This window comes from Emydura macquarii, unplaced genomic scaffold (assembly GCF_026122565.2).
Source record: "Emydura macquarii macquarii isolate MOO-44397 ecotype Brisbane River unplaced genomic scaffold, CSIRO-AGI_Emac_v2 contig_2924, whole genome shotgun sequence".
NCBI classification, from domain to species: domain Eukaryota; kingdom Metazoa; phylum Chordata; order Testudines; family Chelidae; genus Emydura; species Emydura macquarii.
This window is the reverse complement of record NW_027133061.1, coordinates 705,294-720,925: the sequence shown is the minus strand read 5'-3', so window position 1 is coordinate 720,925 and position 15,632 is coordinate 705,294. Positions and strand designations below refer to the sequence as shown.

At 56.7% G+C, this 15,632-nt stretch overlaps 1 protein-coding gene across 3 annotated transcripts; it reads left to right on the top strand.

Annotated features, from left to right (window-relative positions):
• The first annotated feature begins 387 nt into the window (after nucleotides 1–387).
• Nucleotides 388–14,251, top strand: LOC137167366 (dnaJ homolog subfamily A member 1-like). Of its 3 annotated transcripts, none has more exons than XM_067569471.1 (8): nucleotides 388–442; nucleotides 4,431–4,579; nucleotides 4,675–4,864; nucleotides 5,817–5,921; nucleotides 6,795–7,022; nucleotides 8,407–8,637; nucleotides 9,286–9,386; nucleotides 10,382–14,251. In XM_067569471.1, the coding sequence occupies exons 2-8, from the start codon at nucleotides 4,448–4,450 to the stop codon at nucleotides 10,592–10,594; spliced, it is 1,200 nt and encodes a 399-aa protein (XP_067425572.1). In that variant the 5' UTR covers nucleotides 388–442; nucleotides 4,431–4,447; the 3' UTR covers nucleotides 10,595–14,251. The 3 variants fall into 3 exon arrangements, with proteins under 3 accessions (XP_067425572.1, XP_067425573.1, XP_067425574.1); XM_067569472.1 differs by having other exon boundaries at nucleotides 432–438; XM_067569473.1 differs by lacking the exon at nucleotides 388–442 and adding an exon at nucleotides 4,073–4,141.
• Nucleotides 14,252–15,632: the final 1,381 nt, after the last annotated feature.

The window sequence follows — 15,632 nt, the reverse complement described above, 5'->3', positions numbered from 1 at the left end:
TGCTCCAGGCAGAATTTGAAATCCGCACCCTTCAAGATGATTGGCCCACGCTTTCTAGCGGTCTGACCAATCACAGCAGCGCCTTCCCCTGGAGGGGCGTGACGACAGCCAATGGCTGGGGCGCATGCGGCGGTGGGGAGGCCGGCCCCGCCGCCAATCAGGGCAGGGAGGGGGCGGGGTCCCGGGCTGCCTGCGGGAAGGAGGAAGGGAGGGCTTGGCGCCCTCTCCGAAGGCCAGACAATGGGCGGCGGGGAGGGGGGCGTGGCCTTATCCGCCCTGGGGGGCGGAGCTCGCGGGGGAGCTCGAACCAATGGGCGATGCGGGCCCGGTGAAGGGGCGTGTCCAGGGGGCTGGGCGGCAGCCAATGGGTGGAGAGGGGGCGTGGCCGGGCTTCCAGAGAGTTCGAAGCGGAGGAGGGTGGAAGCAGCTGGGGGGTCGGTAGGTGAGTTACGGTTACGGGGGGGGGTCCCCGGATGCCTGGGTCCCCTCCCCCCCCGCCATGGTCTGCGGTCCCCGGGTGCCCCTCCCCTCCCCCCCCCCCCCGGACGCCTGGGTCCCTTCTTCCCCCACCCCCGGCATCTGCCATCCCCGGGTCGGCCTCCCCGGACGCCTGGGTCCTTCCCCCCTGGGGACCGGCCCCTCCCCCGCCCCAAGCGTATACCCCCTTCTCGGACGCCTGGGTCTTCTTCCCACCCCAAGGACTGAGGGGCTTGTCCCCGCTGGGAGATCCAGAGGCCAGCGCCGTCCCCCCTCCCGCCCATCCCCCTTTCCCGGACGCCTGGGTCCTTTCCCTCTTGGGGAAAATCCCAAACAGCCCCTGGTTGCCTGGGTTACGCCCCCACCCCAGGAATCGATTGACCAGTCCTTAGATGTCTGAGTCTCCCGTCCCCCCCATCCTAGGGTCCAGACGCTCCCCCATATCCCCCCCAGGAGGGAGGGTCAGGGCTGTGTACCGTGTCACTGCACAGACCGGTGTACCCTGCGAAGGGTGGTTGGGCGAACTGGGGCAGCCCCTCCCTGCCCCCAGGTGCTGCAGGGTGCAACGCCATCACCTCCCCCGTTTGCACCCTGAGCAGAAAGGCCATGGGGACAGCGCCCCATTCACCCGGCCAGGGGCAGGGATGGGGCCGGTCGGCGCTAGGCCTGCTCCCTGCCTAGAAGATTCACTCTCCAGCAATGCCCCCCCCCCCAATCCACCCATACTCAGGCTCATCCTTCACAGCCTCTGAAGCACCTGCCGCCTTCCCAGCTGATGGGCCATGGGGGGGTTTCCTCCAGCATGTCTTTACTGGGGAGAATTAGCTCGAGTTCGTTAACTGCCCTCTGAGTTGACAGCCCTGGAGCCTGAGATCTTTCCTTTATCCACACAAATGATACAGTGTACCCTTGGTCTCTCTGCTGAGACTGTCCCTGGATATGCTTTTGTACCCTGGTGTGGCTTCCCATTTGAAACTAGCATGATGCCTGTTCTAGGCACAGAGTTGCCCCTGTTTAATTAAAGGTGCAGTTTTAAACAGGATTAGTTAAACCACGGTAACTCTGTTGTATTGGGTTAGCATCTGTTGGTGATTTACATGCGTGAGTTTAACGGACATAACCAGTTTCAAACCGATACAAGCATGTTTACAGAGGGGTTTGCACCAGCGTAAGTGAGAGTGGCTGCACGGTGAATTAACTCGAGTAGAACAGGGTCCTCTGGAGCAGCACTCCAGCTTCAGCTGCCCACCCCGGTGGGCCAGCTAGCTTGGGTTTAAAGCACCAGTTAACTCCAGTGAAAGAGCTCTGTGAGTGGATGAGCATCAGGTTGGGGGTGATGCTCAAGCAAATGGCACTGTGGTATGGGGGGCAAAGGCCCAGCCCCACATCCTGGCTTGGGCTGATTGAACTCTTGTGAGCTGACAGGCCCGCTCCGCTTGCTGCAGGTATTAGGGGTTTCCAGTGTGGAGAAAGAGGGGTGTTTTGTTCTCTTTAGGTTCTTATATGGCCCTCAGCACTGTCGTTTCCGAGCACCTGTTGGCAGGGCTGTCCTAACTCCTAAGATACTCCCAGCGTTCTCTTGAAAAAACCGGATCCCGTGAGTTGAAAGTGCCGTTCCCGGCAGCAGCTGTAACACCCTCAGCTTTCATTTTAACAGACGTTTCCAGCCCTTAAAGTTGCAAAAAAAAAAAAAAAAACCCATCCAAGTATGAACAAAGCAGCCCCATGTGCCTGAGTCTGCAGACAGAGGCTCTGTGGCTGGGAGCTGTGACGGCCCTGTAATTAACAAGATTCTGGTCAGTTTCACAATGGCTGTTGGAGCCCTATATGCCTGATCTGGCTGTGCTGCTTCCTGGGAGAGGGCTGAGGAGCCGCAGAGATGCTGTTGCTGTTTGCGGAGGAGGGCAGCCCTAAAAACAGAGGTGGGGGGGTGTAAAGTAGCAAAGACCCTCCCCATGGGCAGTAGTTAAGAGGCTCAGGAGTGAGGAGAAGAGAGGAGCACAAGGGAGCAACTCCTTCCAGCAGGTGGGGGATGGTGGCACTTTGATCTTATTATGTCTCTACTAGCCAGAGGCTGTTACACCCCAACAGGGTCCAGGGGCAGCACCCTGCTGAAATTGCCAACAGCTGGGATTGCCAGGTCTGTCACCAGGGCGTTGATCCTGCAACCTCACCATCTTTCACACCTCGTCCTGGGCTAGCTGGTTCAACCAGTCGGGGATGAATCTTCCAACATCTGGCCCCAGCTATTGTGAAACGAAGTTGGTAACCCACACTGCAGCTCTTTGCCCTTTAAAATGGCTGGTTTTAGCAAGGGTCTAACCCTGCTCTGGATGACTTGGATGTTAAGCTGGTCCAAGGTTCCAGCTGCAGCCTTTAGGATAAGGGTATGAGCTCAGAGCTACGTTGTGTGGATTGGATGGGGAGGGGGGTCAAGGGAATAGATCACGCTGGCTTCAGACTTACCCTGTCTAAGCTCCTGGGTGTGTAATTTACACCATGCCCTCCAGTTTCTCCGGCATCCTGGACTGGGGATCTGTAGCAAGGGCACAGAGCTAGGAATCCCACAAATTCAGTCAAAGCTGGCCGGAGATCTGGGAGCGGGTCCAGAAGCAAAGCACCTGCCACCTGCTGAGTGTCTCCTGAAAGCCACTGAGCACCCTCAGCACCTGTTGGCTTCGGAAGCCGCAGAGGGTACTTGTTCCCCAGCGGAAGGCGTTCAACTCCTTACAGAATCAGCCAACAAAGTTTGCCAGAGCCATGTTATTCAACCCTCTTGGGTAACATAATCATAATGGATTATGCCCAGGGTCAGCCGCATGGCCCCGGGCCTTCTCTGTACTGTCAGCACAGCTGACGTGGGCCAGCCTGCTGCTTGTGGTCAAGGTGGTCCCCTTTATTACCTAATCCAAGAACCTTTTCCATTTGCCTACACTGGCAGGCTGGAAGTAGGTACTAAACAGGCTCAGCAGCCCTGGTTTGCAGGGGTGGGGAGCTAGGACAGATGCGTAGGGAGGGATTAAATAGAGGAACGTAGGAAGGGAGAAGCGTCCCCATTCTGAGCCTTGTTCCCACTTAACACGCCACACCCCTGGTCCCTAGTGATTAAAAAAAAGTCATTCCTGCCTGTCAGGTATGCGGTAAATTCAGAGCGGGCCTTGTCCTACTTCCCAAAGGGCATTAAGATCCATGTTGCCATTGCCAGCAGCATTAATCTGTAGATTGCAAGGCCAGAAGCAGGGCTGCGCAGAGGTTTCCGGGGGCCCGGGGCAAAATCTGAAATGTAGGCTCCCCCCATTCCAAAATAAATTACTGCTGAGGGGAGGCTGTGGCTGGCGGGGGGGAAGAGACAGAGAAAGTGCAAATCTGCAGTGGTGGTTCAGCTCCTGCCCTGTAGGGCTGGGCCCAGCTTCCTGCTTTGGGGGCGTTTCGTGTGGGGTCGCAGTGCCACTCAGGTTTGGCCCAGCAGCGATGGAAGATCCGCTGGAGGAGAAGTGGGGATGGCGTGTCTTGCCATCTGGATAAACGTCGGATTCCAGCCTTCAGGCCTCTTAATCCTGGTGCTAACACTAGAGTCACGTTTGGGGATATATTCCATGGCTAAAGCAGTCGCCTCAGACTTGGGAGTCCTGGGTTCAAATCCCAGCTTTGCCACAGACCTTGGGTGAGTCCCTTAGCTGCTCTGTGCCTCAGTGTTCCCATCAGTACAATGGGGATAATAGCACTGCCCTGCCCCACAGGGGTGTTCTGAGGATAAATATGTTACAGAGTTTGAGATACTGTGGTGATGGGGGCCATACAGGTATCTTAGGCTGATGTATAGTCTGCCAGCTCAGGGCACGGGGCCTGTCAGAATGGGTGCAGCAGTCTGGGGGACCCAGCGGGTGGTGCCGTGGCGTTGGATTAGCGGGGCGGGGGGCCCTGTTTGAACCTGCTTTCTCCTCTTCCACCAGCACATCAGAGAGGGAAGATGGTGAAGGAAACAGGCTACTACGACTTGCTGGGCGTCAAGCCAGGCGCCCCGTTGGACGAGATCAAGCGAGCCTACCGGCGGCTGGCGCTGAAATACCATCCCGACAAGAACCCCAGCGAAGGAGACCGGGTAGGTAGAGAGGGCAGCGATCCCTCTGTGGTGGGAGCTGAGCCAGCCGCTTGCCCATTGCAGCGTGGCGCCTCTAACCCTCTCCCCTTCCCCAGTTCAAGCAGATCGCGCACGCCTACGAGGTGCTGTCGGACAACCACAAGAGGGCGCTGTACGACCGGGGCGGGGAACGAGCCATGAAAGAAGGCCCCATGGGAGGCCGAGGCGGATTCGGCACCCCCATGGACATATTCAACACGTTCTTCAGAGGAGGGGTGCGGATGCCTGGCGGGGCAGAGAGGAGAGGTACCTGGGATGGGCTCGCCCTTGGAGATCAGGGTTAAGCCCAGAGGTCTGCCTGAGCTGGGCGGGACAGGTCTTCAAGGGAGATGGTGGGTGTCTGGCTCTGGGAGTTTGCAAGTAACCGAGGCTTCCTCGCGAAGGCTGGGAACTGACAGGTCCTTGGACAGTTAAAAGGTCGTTCTCTAGAGAGCCGGGGGTGGAGGAAGGCAGTTGCCATTGAGCTGTTGGAGAATCGGCCAAGACAGAGACACAGGCTGAAGTGTCTGGGCCTTCCTCAGTTTCCAGGGGTTGGCAAGCCTTGGAGGAAGGTGGATTTGGAGATTGACTTTTGGGTCTCTCATGCTGTATTTTGCTGTTAAGATTGAACGATACTTCGTTGTAAGAAAGTTGTCTGGTCTCTGTATTGACCACGGGTCGTGGCTCCCAAAGGGAAGAATTGCAGGGACCAAACGCAGCCAGGCCTGTTATCAGGGTTGGTCACGGGGCTATAGCCCTGCTACCCGGTCCAGAAGTGGGAAAGGTGTGTCACTTGTAGTGGTGCACTCAGAGAGACTGGAGAGAGGGTCCAAGGTGCAGATGGCCCTGTAACTGACGGAACAGTTTTGATACTAACCTGTTGCGTGAGGTTATGTAGTTGCTAAACTGCTGCCATGTTTCATCCTCAGAGGTGGTTGCATTTTAGTGCTGGGCAAGTGATCCATATACAGCATTGCTCTTCACTGTTGAACAGCTGCTACTTCCCACCCCAGAGGTGGCTGCATTTCTGGGTTGGGGCAAGCAATCCCTGTATGTGTTTAGCTTGTAAAGCTGTTCTAAGGCGCTATGGTGATGTGAGACTGCTTTCCCCAAGGGGCATAAGGACTACGGGTGGAGCCGGGAGGCAAGCCAAAGGTAGGAGCAGGGAGAGAAGCCATGTCCTTGATCTGAGTCTGGTCTCTCTCTGTCCTGGGGCCAGGCAAGACAGTGGTGCATACGCTCTCGGTGTCCCTGGAGGATCTGTACAATGGCGCCAGCCGGAAGCTGTCCCTCCAGAAGAACATCATCTGCAGCAAGTGCAATGGTGAGCGAGCCACCGGCTCAGGGTCTAGGGCCCTGCGGGAGTTCCAGGTTCAATGTAGAAAGTGGGGTGGGAAGCACGCCTCTGCCCCCTAGTCTCCATCCAAGGAGGAACAGGAGGGGCGGAGCCTATTGGGACTTCCTTTTTCCCATGTGCATTTCAAAGCTCCCTCTGGGTAACACCGGGAGTGACCCTGATTTGGGGGTGGAGCTGTAATGGAGGGGAGGTCAGTGCATTCCTGCCTGGGCTCTTCCCGCTGGGTCTCATCCTCAGATTATGGCACCTGCCGTGCATGTGTGGAGAGGAAGCGTGGTCAGGGGACTGGGGGCCAAGACTCAGGTTCTGTTCCTGGCTCCGGGAGGGGAGTGTGACCTAGTGATTAGAGCAGGAAGGCCTGGGAGTCAGGACTCCGGGGTTCTGTTCCTGGGTCTGAGCAGGAAGAGGGGGGTAATGGTTACAGCAGGGAGGCCTGGGAGTCAGGATTACTGGGTTCTTTTCCCAGGTCTGGGAGGGAGTGGGTGCTAGTGGTTAGAGCAGGAGACGGAGTCAGGACTGCCTGACTGTCCTCACGGGCAAATCACTGCACCAGATAGGCAAAGCCGGGCAGTGGGGATGAGGATTTTGCTCCACCCCTTCTCTTCTCCGCCACGAGCGCTAAGATCCTTGGCTGGTGCCTCCCGTCCATCCGTTCCATGTACCTGTTTACCCTGCCGGGGGGGATGTAAGATGGAGACAATGTGGGAGCTTCGCCCTGAAGCTGCTGCTGTGTAGCTCTGCATTGTGTCTCCCGGCTCAGAGACTAGACCCCGTCCCACCAAGGGAGCCCCCAGACCTGCACTGATGCCCCCTGTCTTGTCTCTCTTCCCTTGTCCGCAGGCTTCGGGGTCCGGGATGGTGTTGACAGCAGGTGCCCCAAGTGCCATGGCACCGGCAGGGAGTTTCAGGTCCACCAGGTGGGGCCCAGCATGATCCAGCAGATCCAGACCATGTGCTCGCAGTGCCACGGCCAGGGCGAGTGGGTCCGGCCCCTAGACCGCTGCCTGAGCTGCAACGGCAGGCGGGTGGTGCGCGAGAAGAAGATCCTGAATGTCCACCTGGACAAAGGTGAGGCCAGGGCACTGTCTGGATCCTGGTATTTCAAGAGAGGGGGAACCCAGGCGGTCTGGTCCAGCAACTGGGGGCCAGGACTCCTGGGTTCCATTCCTGCATCTGCAAGGCAGCGTGGTCCGGTGGCCATCTGGCAGCCGGGTCTTCTAGCTTCTGCTCCCAGCTCTCCCATTGACCCACTCGATGTGATCCTGAACAAGTCCATGACCCCCTCTGTGCTTCAGTCGCCTCTTCCCCCCAACCCCCATAGATCCCTTTCTACAAGGCTCTTTCCTCCGGAGTTATTTCCCATTTTGTATGTGTGCAACTGATTGTTCCTTCCCAGGTGGAATACTTTGCACTTGTCCTTATCGAATTTCAACTTATTTACTTCAGACCATTTCTCCAGTTTGTCCAGATCGGTTTGAATTTTAATCCTAGCCTCCAAAACACTTGTCTTTTGATGCCATTATCTAAATCATTGATGAAGTTCTTGAACAGAACTGATCCCTGCAGGACCCCACTCGATACGCCACTCCCAACTTGACGGTGAACCATTGATAAGTACTCTGGGAACGGTTTTCCAACCAGTTATGCACCCACCTTATAGTAGCTCCATCTAGGCTGTGTTTCCCTAGCTTGTTTATGAGATGGTCGTGCGAGACAGTATCTAAAGCCTTACTAAAATCAAGATTTGCCACGTGTACTGCTTCTCCCCTATCCAAAAGGCTTGTTACCCTGTCAAAGAAAGTTAGTTGGTTTGGCACAATTTGTCCTTGACAAATCCATGCTGACTGTTACTTATCACCTTATTATCTTGTAGGTCTTTGCAAATATGTGTTATTCTCACAGCAAATAAGTTAATAATTTAGTGCAAGTTGATAATTTAATTGGTTAATAACATAGGGAAAGCATCCTGATTGGTTAATAACTGAGGCTGGTTAATAATTAAATCTCACAGAGCATGTGCTGCGAAGAGCTGCAGGAGACACATTAAAGAGCCGCTTTTGGCTCCTGCGCTGCAGTCTGAGTATCACTGGTCCACTCCATCAGACCTTCGGTTCCCATGGTTTTCACACCTCCCTAAATTCCTCTTGCAGTTTCAGTCATATGTGGGAGTACTCTTCGCTTCCTGTCCTGTCCTGTTATGTGTGGCTGTGAATCAGCTGCTGTGTTCCTCCACACAGATGGCTGCATCTCAGTGCTGGGTGAGCACTCACTCTGCAGTGCTGCTGGGTGCGGCTAAGCGGCTGCTGTGTTCTACCCCAGAGGTGGCTGCATTCCCACACTAGGTGAAATCATTTTTGTGCGTATGTAATTTGAACGCCAAAGTGATAGGCACCGTTACAAATAACCTGGTGCCCTACATCACCCCACAGGCTATCTGTGTTGATTTTTGCAGGCATGCAGGACAAGCAGAGGATCACGTTCCACGAGGAAGGGGACCAGGTGCCCGGCCTAGAGCCTGGGGACGTAGTCATTGTCCTGGATCAGAAGGAGCATCCTGTGTTCAAGCGCATTGGTAACAACCTCATTGTCAGAAAGGAGATCAGCATAGTGGAGGCTCTCTGCGGTTACAAGCACGTCATCCGCACTCTGGACAACAGGACCCTGCTCGTTTCTTCGCAGCGAGGTGAGCCAGCCACCTGGAGTAGTCAGGACTCCTGGGTTCTATTCCTGGGCCTGGGAGGGGAGTGGTTAGAACAGGGAGGGACTGGACACCAGGACTCCTGGGTTCTGTTCCCACCTTGGCACTCTGTGCCTCAGTTTCCCCACCTGTAGCATGAGGGTGATACCTGCCCTCTCTGGACAGACCTTTATTTATTTGTGTGCCCATCCCCATGCCATCTGGCCACATGACTCAGATTAAGTGCAACCACGTGGACTCAATAATACTCCCTATTAGCCCAGGGATGGTCCATACCCCAGCACGTTGGACCCGAAGGATGCCTCCTTTGAAGGTTAGTAAAGCAAAGCCCTGCAGCTAGGAGCCCCCACTACCCAGACCATTGTGACGGGCTCATCTAGGGACCTCCCCCCCCAACCTCTTGAACGTCTCCTGGGCATCTCCCTGGCACCTCTTGATCACAGCATGCCAGGGCTTGACCTTGATACAGTTCCTTGGGCTCACTGCCATCAGGGCAACCCAGGCTGGAGCCCAGCAAGCCAGGGGTTGTGCAGGGAGCTGCCCCAGCCCGGTGAGGCTGCTGGCACATGGGTTTCCAAAGCAGCGTCACGCACGGGCTGAAACTGCCTGGCTTTCTTTAATCCAACCACTCAGGTGATGTCATCCGGCCGGGATCAGTGAAGTGCATTTCCAACGAGGGCATGCCCATCTACAGGAACAACGCCCAAAAGGGCCAGCTCATCATACACTTCCAGGTGAGGAACCTTGCCCGTGTGGGCGGGGGAGACACCTCCCAAGGGACCTGGCGCGGATGCCACGGGGCTGATGTGTCGCTGGCATCCAGGTCCATAGCCCCATCGATGGCCCCGTTCCAGTTCACACCGGCATCCTTCCCTGAGGTCTGAAGCAATGAAATGACCGGCCGCCCCAAAGAGACGCCCAGCAAACCCCATCCAGCCTTGAGAGGATTTTGCCTAGTGTCTCAGTCAGCCCTGCACCTAGCAGCAGAGACAGTCTGGGGGCTGAGACTCAGGAGGTCAGGGATCTATTCCCGGCGCTGCTGCTGGGTGCCGCTGGGCAAGTTGCGTCCTCCCTCCATGCCTCAGTTTCCCTCTTTGTACCATGTAGCTACTAATACCTCCAGGGAGCGCTTGATCTGTTGTTTGCGAATGACTCCGAGCCTCTTAGATGGCAGGTGCTCTGGCCGAGCCAGTTACTTAAACCCAGAAGCTGATTCTCTCTCAAGCCCTGGGTTCAGCTCCGCTCCCTAGCTACAATATTTTCACTCCTATAAAGCACCCACAGACCTCATGCTGGGCTCTGTATAAATGATTAGCCCCTCCCTATGTGGATCTGGGATCCGGAGCCAGGCCTGGAAGGGGACTATCTCGGGGGAAGCAGGATGTGGCCAAGTTAACGGGAAGGTCAGAGACGCGATCAGGGATGGATGGAGCTGCAGTGTCTCTGGCTTACGCACATGGCCAGTGAGGGTGGTGGACGATAGCCCCTGATGACTCCCCCTTGTCTCCTCCCAGGGGAGGCTTATGAGTCGGCTGCTGCCTCCGGCTACTCCACTTCAGTGCTTTGGTTATGGCAGTAGCAACTCCTGTTTTCAGGAGACACGTCCTGGGTTCAGTCCTCCATTGACTCATTCAGGGTCATTTCCATCAGGAGGGAGGAGCTGTACTAGGCCTGCATCCTTGTGCCTCTGTCCCGGATGTCCTTCCACATCTCGCTTTCCCTCCCCCAGGTGAGATTCCCGGAGCCAGGCTGGCTTCCCCCCGACCGTCTCCGTCAGCTCCGAACTTTCTTCCCGCCCCAGGAAGAGGTCATGGCTACGGAGGACATGCAGGAGGTGGAACTGAGCGACTGCTTCTCCCAGGGGGGGCACTGGTGGCACCCCCCTGGTGGCGAGGCCTACCACGAAAACCTCTTCGAGGAGGCCTCACGCCCGCATGTCTAGTGCCATACGTCGTAGCCACACGGACCGCCTCCCCCCCACCCCCCGGAAGCGGGAGGGAGCATGGGGGTGGGGACATGGCAGTGGTTGGGACATGGCAGTGGTTGGGACGGTCCTGCGGTTCAGGGAGGTGAATAGTTAACGTGGCTACTGGTCCGGTTCGGCAGAACTAGCGTAGCTTCGGCCTAGTTCGGCCGCTCCCCCTGGGGGGGCGCCGCTGAGCCTCTGCGGCGGGAGGAGATTCTGTGCTGCACGCCGCAGTCCCGGCGGAGTTCCCCGCATCCCCCCCAGCCCACAAGCACGTGCTCAAGGGAGATGGAGCCAGGGTAAGGGCTTAGGATCCAGGGACGTGGCGCGGGGAGAGGACGTAGCACCCGGCTGACAGTAGTTGCTGCCTCCTAGGACCGTAGTCTTGTAGAAGGATCCCTGGTCACAGTGTGTCAGGATCGATGGCTACAGGCGATCGCACTCTGGGCCTGATTCTCACGCACGCTGAGGCCACTTTCCACCCCACTAATGAGGCCTTAAAGTTGGGGTAACTGTCCCCCACGCCCATGGGAGGGCCCCTTTTGTGCTGCTGGAACCTTCGTGTCATCAAGAGTCAGGTCCTTGGGTTTAAGCCCCTTCCAGATGCTCCGCTCAGATCCATGGGGAATTGACCAGCTTTAGTTACCGTGCGGTTTTCGCCCAGACGCTTCCTGCACTTTCGCGATCTGCCCGAGAGTTTCGCTTCTTGCTCTGCTTTTGGGTGGACTGTCCGGCTTCCCCGCCTGAACTACAGAGACGCACTCACTCGCTCTAGAGATCTTTTGCACATTTAAGCGAAAGGGGCCGTTTTCCCAGGGAGGGAATAACAGGGACTTACGAAACAAAGCCGCTTTTCCTCCACTTGAAAAACGCCAGCAGCTTCGCAAAGACGTTTCCGCCCGCCTGGGTTTTCCATTGACTCACGTTTCCTCCGCGAGTAACGGAACGGGGAAAGCCTCAAATTCTGAGGAGTCCGTGGCACTTAGCTACAAATGATCCCGATCCTGCAGTCGGAGCCGCCCGGCAACCCTGGCTGAAGTCAAATGGGAGGTCTGGGTGCCAAGATCTGGTATCAGGAACCTGGGTCTGCTTCACAGATCTCATCTGCCAGTAGCACTGAAATCCCAGGCCTTGAGTCCCAGTTTCTGTGGCCTGTGCTCGTTTGCACCGGTACATAGTGCAGTGGTCCCCAGACGTGTTATGCTGCGCCCCCCTTTACCCCCGTCAGCACCTCCGTCCCTCCCTCCAGCCGTGGTGGGAGGCTGGGGTGTGGGGCTGTAGCAGGGCTGGGTGGCGCTTCCTCCCTGGCCCTGCCGTGCCTCTCCCAAACGTTCCTCCGCACCCTTCTGGGGGGGAGGCGTGTGCCCCACACTCCGGGGACCTCTGGCACAGGGTGCAAAATGCTACCAGATCAGAACCAGTGTAAATGAGTGCACGAGTGTAGGGCAAGGAAGAACTGGCCCTGCCCACAGGTGTTTTGGGGATTGTAGCACCATCTACTGGTAGTCCTGAGCTGTGCGCTGTCCCAGAATAAAGCATGGCTCCGCCGTTCCTTTTAAGGTCACACGGTTGCATTTTCTTTTAGTCGGGTGGAAAGGGCTCGGGCTGCCTCATTGTTTTAATCCCCTTTCTGGTCTGTCTGATCATGGTGCATCGTGCGGCTTCACCTGGGGCTCGCTCCAACCCCTTAAACTTTTTACAGTGCAAATACCGTTGAACTGAGTTATCAGCCCTGTGCCAGGCACTCCATTGTAAAGCACCCGCCCCACGGGGGTGGTTGACGGCAGATCTGCTACGCCGTTCACAGCAGCCAAGGCCGCCACCAATTCATGCCGAAGGCTGGTTTGTGCTGCCACCTTCTCAGTGAAATTTCGGAGGCGGTTAAGGAATGGGTCATGAAACCCCCTCCCCCCCCATTGATGTTCATGGGCTGAGAGAGGAGTTAAGAAGTTGATCTGTGTTTGGTAGGCCCACAATACCTGTTAGCAGAATGCAGGAGAGCGGGGTTGAGTGGTTAGAGCAGGCAACTGGGCAGCAGACAATGTGGCTTCAATTCCCAGCTTTGCTACTGCGCCTTTGGCAAGGCTCTGCCTCGGTTTCCCCAGCTATAAAGTGAAGATCGTGCCTACATTGCGGGAGCAGGCTGGGAGGCGTCTCGCCCTCCGTGGATGGCAGGAGCGAAGTGCAGAGTCGTCTCTTGAAACCTCCCTGCCCGGTTCACGTTGCAAAAGCCTGGGCACTCAGAGCTGCCCTGAAACTGGTCCCAAGCCCTTCCTCCTGCTACCACAGCGGAGCAGCAGAGAGCTGGGTTTGCGGGACTCTTCCTGCTCCTCCGAGTCATACCTGGAGGCCCTGACTTAGCCCTGGAGCTGCCCGAGTCCCTGCAGCAGAAGGGTTTCAAGTGAGCAGCCTGCTTCGGGTGAAGAAAAGCTGCAGCCTAGGTCTTCCGGAGCTGCCTCACGGCCAGTCGCCTGTTGCCGGCAGGTGGGGGGCATGGAAGCAACGGAGAATGCACGTGAGCGTCGAAGGAACCCCACTTCCTTTGGAAGACAGCAGTCCTGCGGCAGCGTTCCTTGCCACGTCCTGTGAAGCAGCTGGTGCTGGCCACTGTTAGTCAGGATACCGGACTAGACAGATTCTGGGACAGAGCCGGTCTGGCAGTTCTTGTGTGGCACGGGGCAGGCCGAATGGGAACGCAACATCTGGGCTGAGGATTTAAACGGTCAGGAAGGGTCACCCTTGAAGCCATGGGGCAGTTTTGCTTGAGAAGCGCCTCCGTGTTCTGGGCCAGGCAATTAAACACAAGGAAGTGTTGGCCTGGGTGAGAGGCACTTCAGAAATGCAGAGAGCTGCCCCCCAAGGTGAAGACAGTTGCGTGGCTCGTCTTTTATACAGGTCAAGATACAGCTGAAGCCCTAGTGCTATGGGGTAGCACTGCTTGCGGTGGGGCTGGCGCTATCACTGTGAATCTGACCCTGGGGTGTCCGTCTCCCACCTCAAAGGGCGGCTGTTGAGTGAATCCACCGTGGCTTGCAGCTGTGCCCCCCGTATGAGTAAAAAGATGGGCAGCTTTTCCTGTCAGCCCAGGGGGGATCTGAGAGTCAAGCTGGTGTGTCTGTCTCAGGCATCGTCAGCGGTGAAGTTCCAGGAGTCTCGGGGACACCCGGTGCAGCAGGGGGAATCAGGCTAGAATCTAGCTCCCCTGCCTGTTCTCGGCTGGCTGTAGGTCTAATGGGAGTTCAAAGGGACAGTCTGTGCCGCCGCCATCTGCGGGTCTTGTGGCCCGCAAGGAGCAGAGCTGATGAGTAGAGACGGTTGTTTCGCACTCACTTCAGGCTGGCCCAGTCGCTGCATCTGCATGTTCAACACAACACGATCCCCAGCCGCTCAGCCCCAGACAGTAACACCTGCTGTGGGATCCGTCCCCGCATCCTGCACCGAGTCAGACTCCACTGCAGGGGCAGAAACTCCAAAACCGGCGTGGAATGGGGGGAGGCGTGGCTGAGATGCCCCCTCATCGCAGTTTCTGCCTGGAGCAGGAGCTTAGCGTTGGCCCAAATACCAGGCCACTTCACCTTCCTTCCTCCAGCTGGCTTCTGGAGTCCTGCAGAGTCATTCCCAGAGCGGGGCTTCGATTCTCCAAACAATCCCTCCCCATCCAGTGTGTGGGAGATGCATGTTCCCTCTAGGGAGGGAGCACTGACTAGTGGTTAGAACGGGCTGGGAGTTGTGGGTCTTATCCTGGGAGGGGCAGGTAGGTGGAACTGGTTAGAGTGGGGGACTGGACTTCTAATAGGGCAGAGCCGGCCCTGGCTTTGATCTCCTCCCTCCCCACCCCGCACTGGTGATCTCCTCCCTTTCTGCATCTAGGAACCAGTGCCTGCTTGGGGTGCCCCAGCCCGTGGCAAACCCACCTCATTGGCCAGGGAGATTCCTTCCCAGGCAGGGAAACGGGATCTCAGGGCTGCAGCTGGCAAGCTGCTTCCACATCATGTAATTAGTTGGGGGGTTGGGGGTGGAGGCCTTCGCCTGAGGTTCTCCACGTGGGGGTCACAAGCAGGTGTTGGGATCAAAGGGAGAGGCTCCTGGGTGGGGGGGGGGCACCTTTATCCAGGCGTCAGCTTCTCCCAGGGCATGTGGGGAGGGAATCTGTGTTCTCGGTGCACATTCATGTCCCGGCCAGGCTCATTCAGGCTGAGGTTACAGGGTACAAACCTTTTCTTCGCTCTAAGCCTAAATTAGGCTCCATGGAGTAGCTGGGGGGTGGGGGGGGGGGAGATTTTCTTTCCTTTTTGCACAGAAAAAAGGATCCCTTTAATTTATTTTTGAAAGTCCTTTGAATTGGTGGCACTTCTCCTCTTCTTTTGGGAAACTTTGTACATGGCATTAAAAGCAAATCCACGTCTGACAGAGGCTGCGTCTGCTGCTTTATTTCAACCCAGTCAACGGTCGGGACCAGGCCTTGGAGGTTAAGAGCCAGGACTTGGGAACCAGACAGCTTGGGATCTATTCCACACTCTGGCATTGGCTTCACCAGGGAAGGAGCGTGGCCCAGTGGGCAGAGCCCTGGCCTGGGACTCGGGAAATGTGGGGTTTATTCCCAGCTCTGCCATTTGCATGCCGGGTGATCCTGAGGAAAGTCTGCCTGTGCCTCAGTTTCCCCATCTGTAAAATGGGGCTGATGCCAGGCCTCCAGTTTAGACAGTGGATTGTTGATGATGGGCTGGCAGGTTTTGAAGCTCTGTTAATTACCCTTAGAAACAGCCGTCCTCTTGAGTCGGGTCTGACCTGTGGGGTGTGTTTTTGCTTCACAGCTGCTTTTGAGGTTGCAGCTGTGGCCTGTGGGCTTACTCAGATTTCCAGCGGTGGGAAAGGGGCAGGGGTGGAGACTGACTTTTTTTTTTTTTTTTAAACAAAGACAGCTTTTCTCCTTAGTGTCCCCTGGGCATTTGAGGTAAGCATTGTTAATGAGCTTTTGAGCCAAGAGGGGGTACAAAATCCCTGCCCTTTGCCC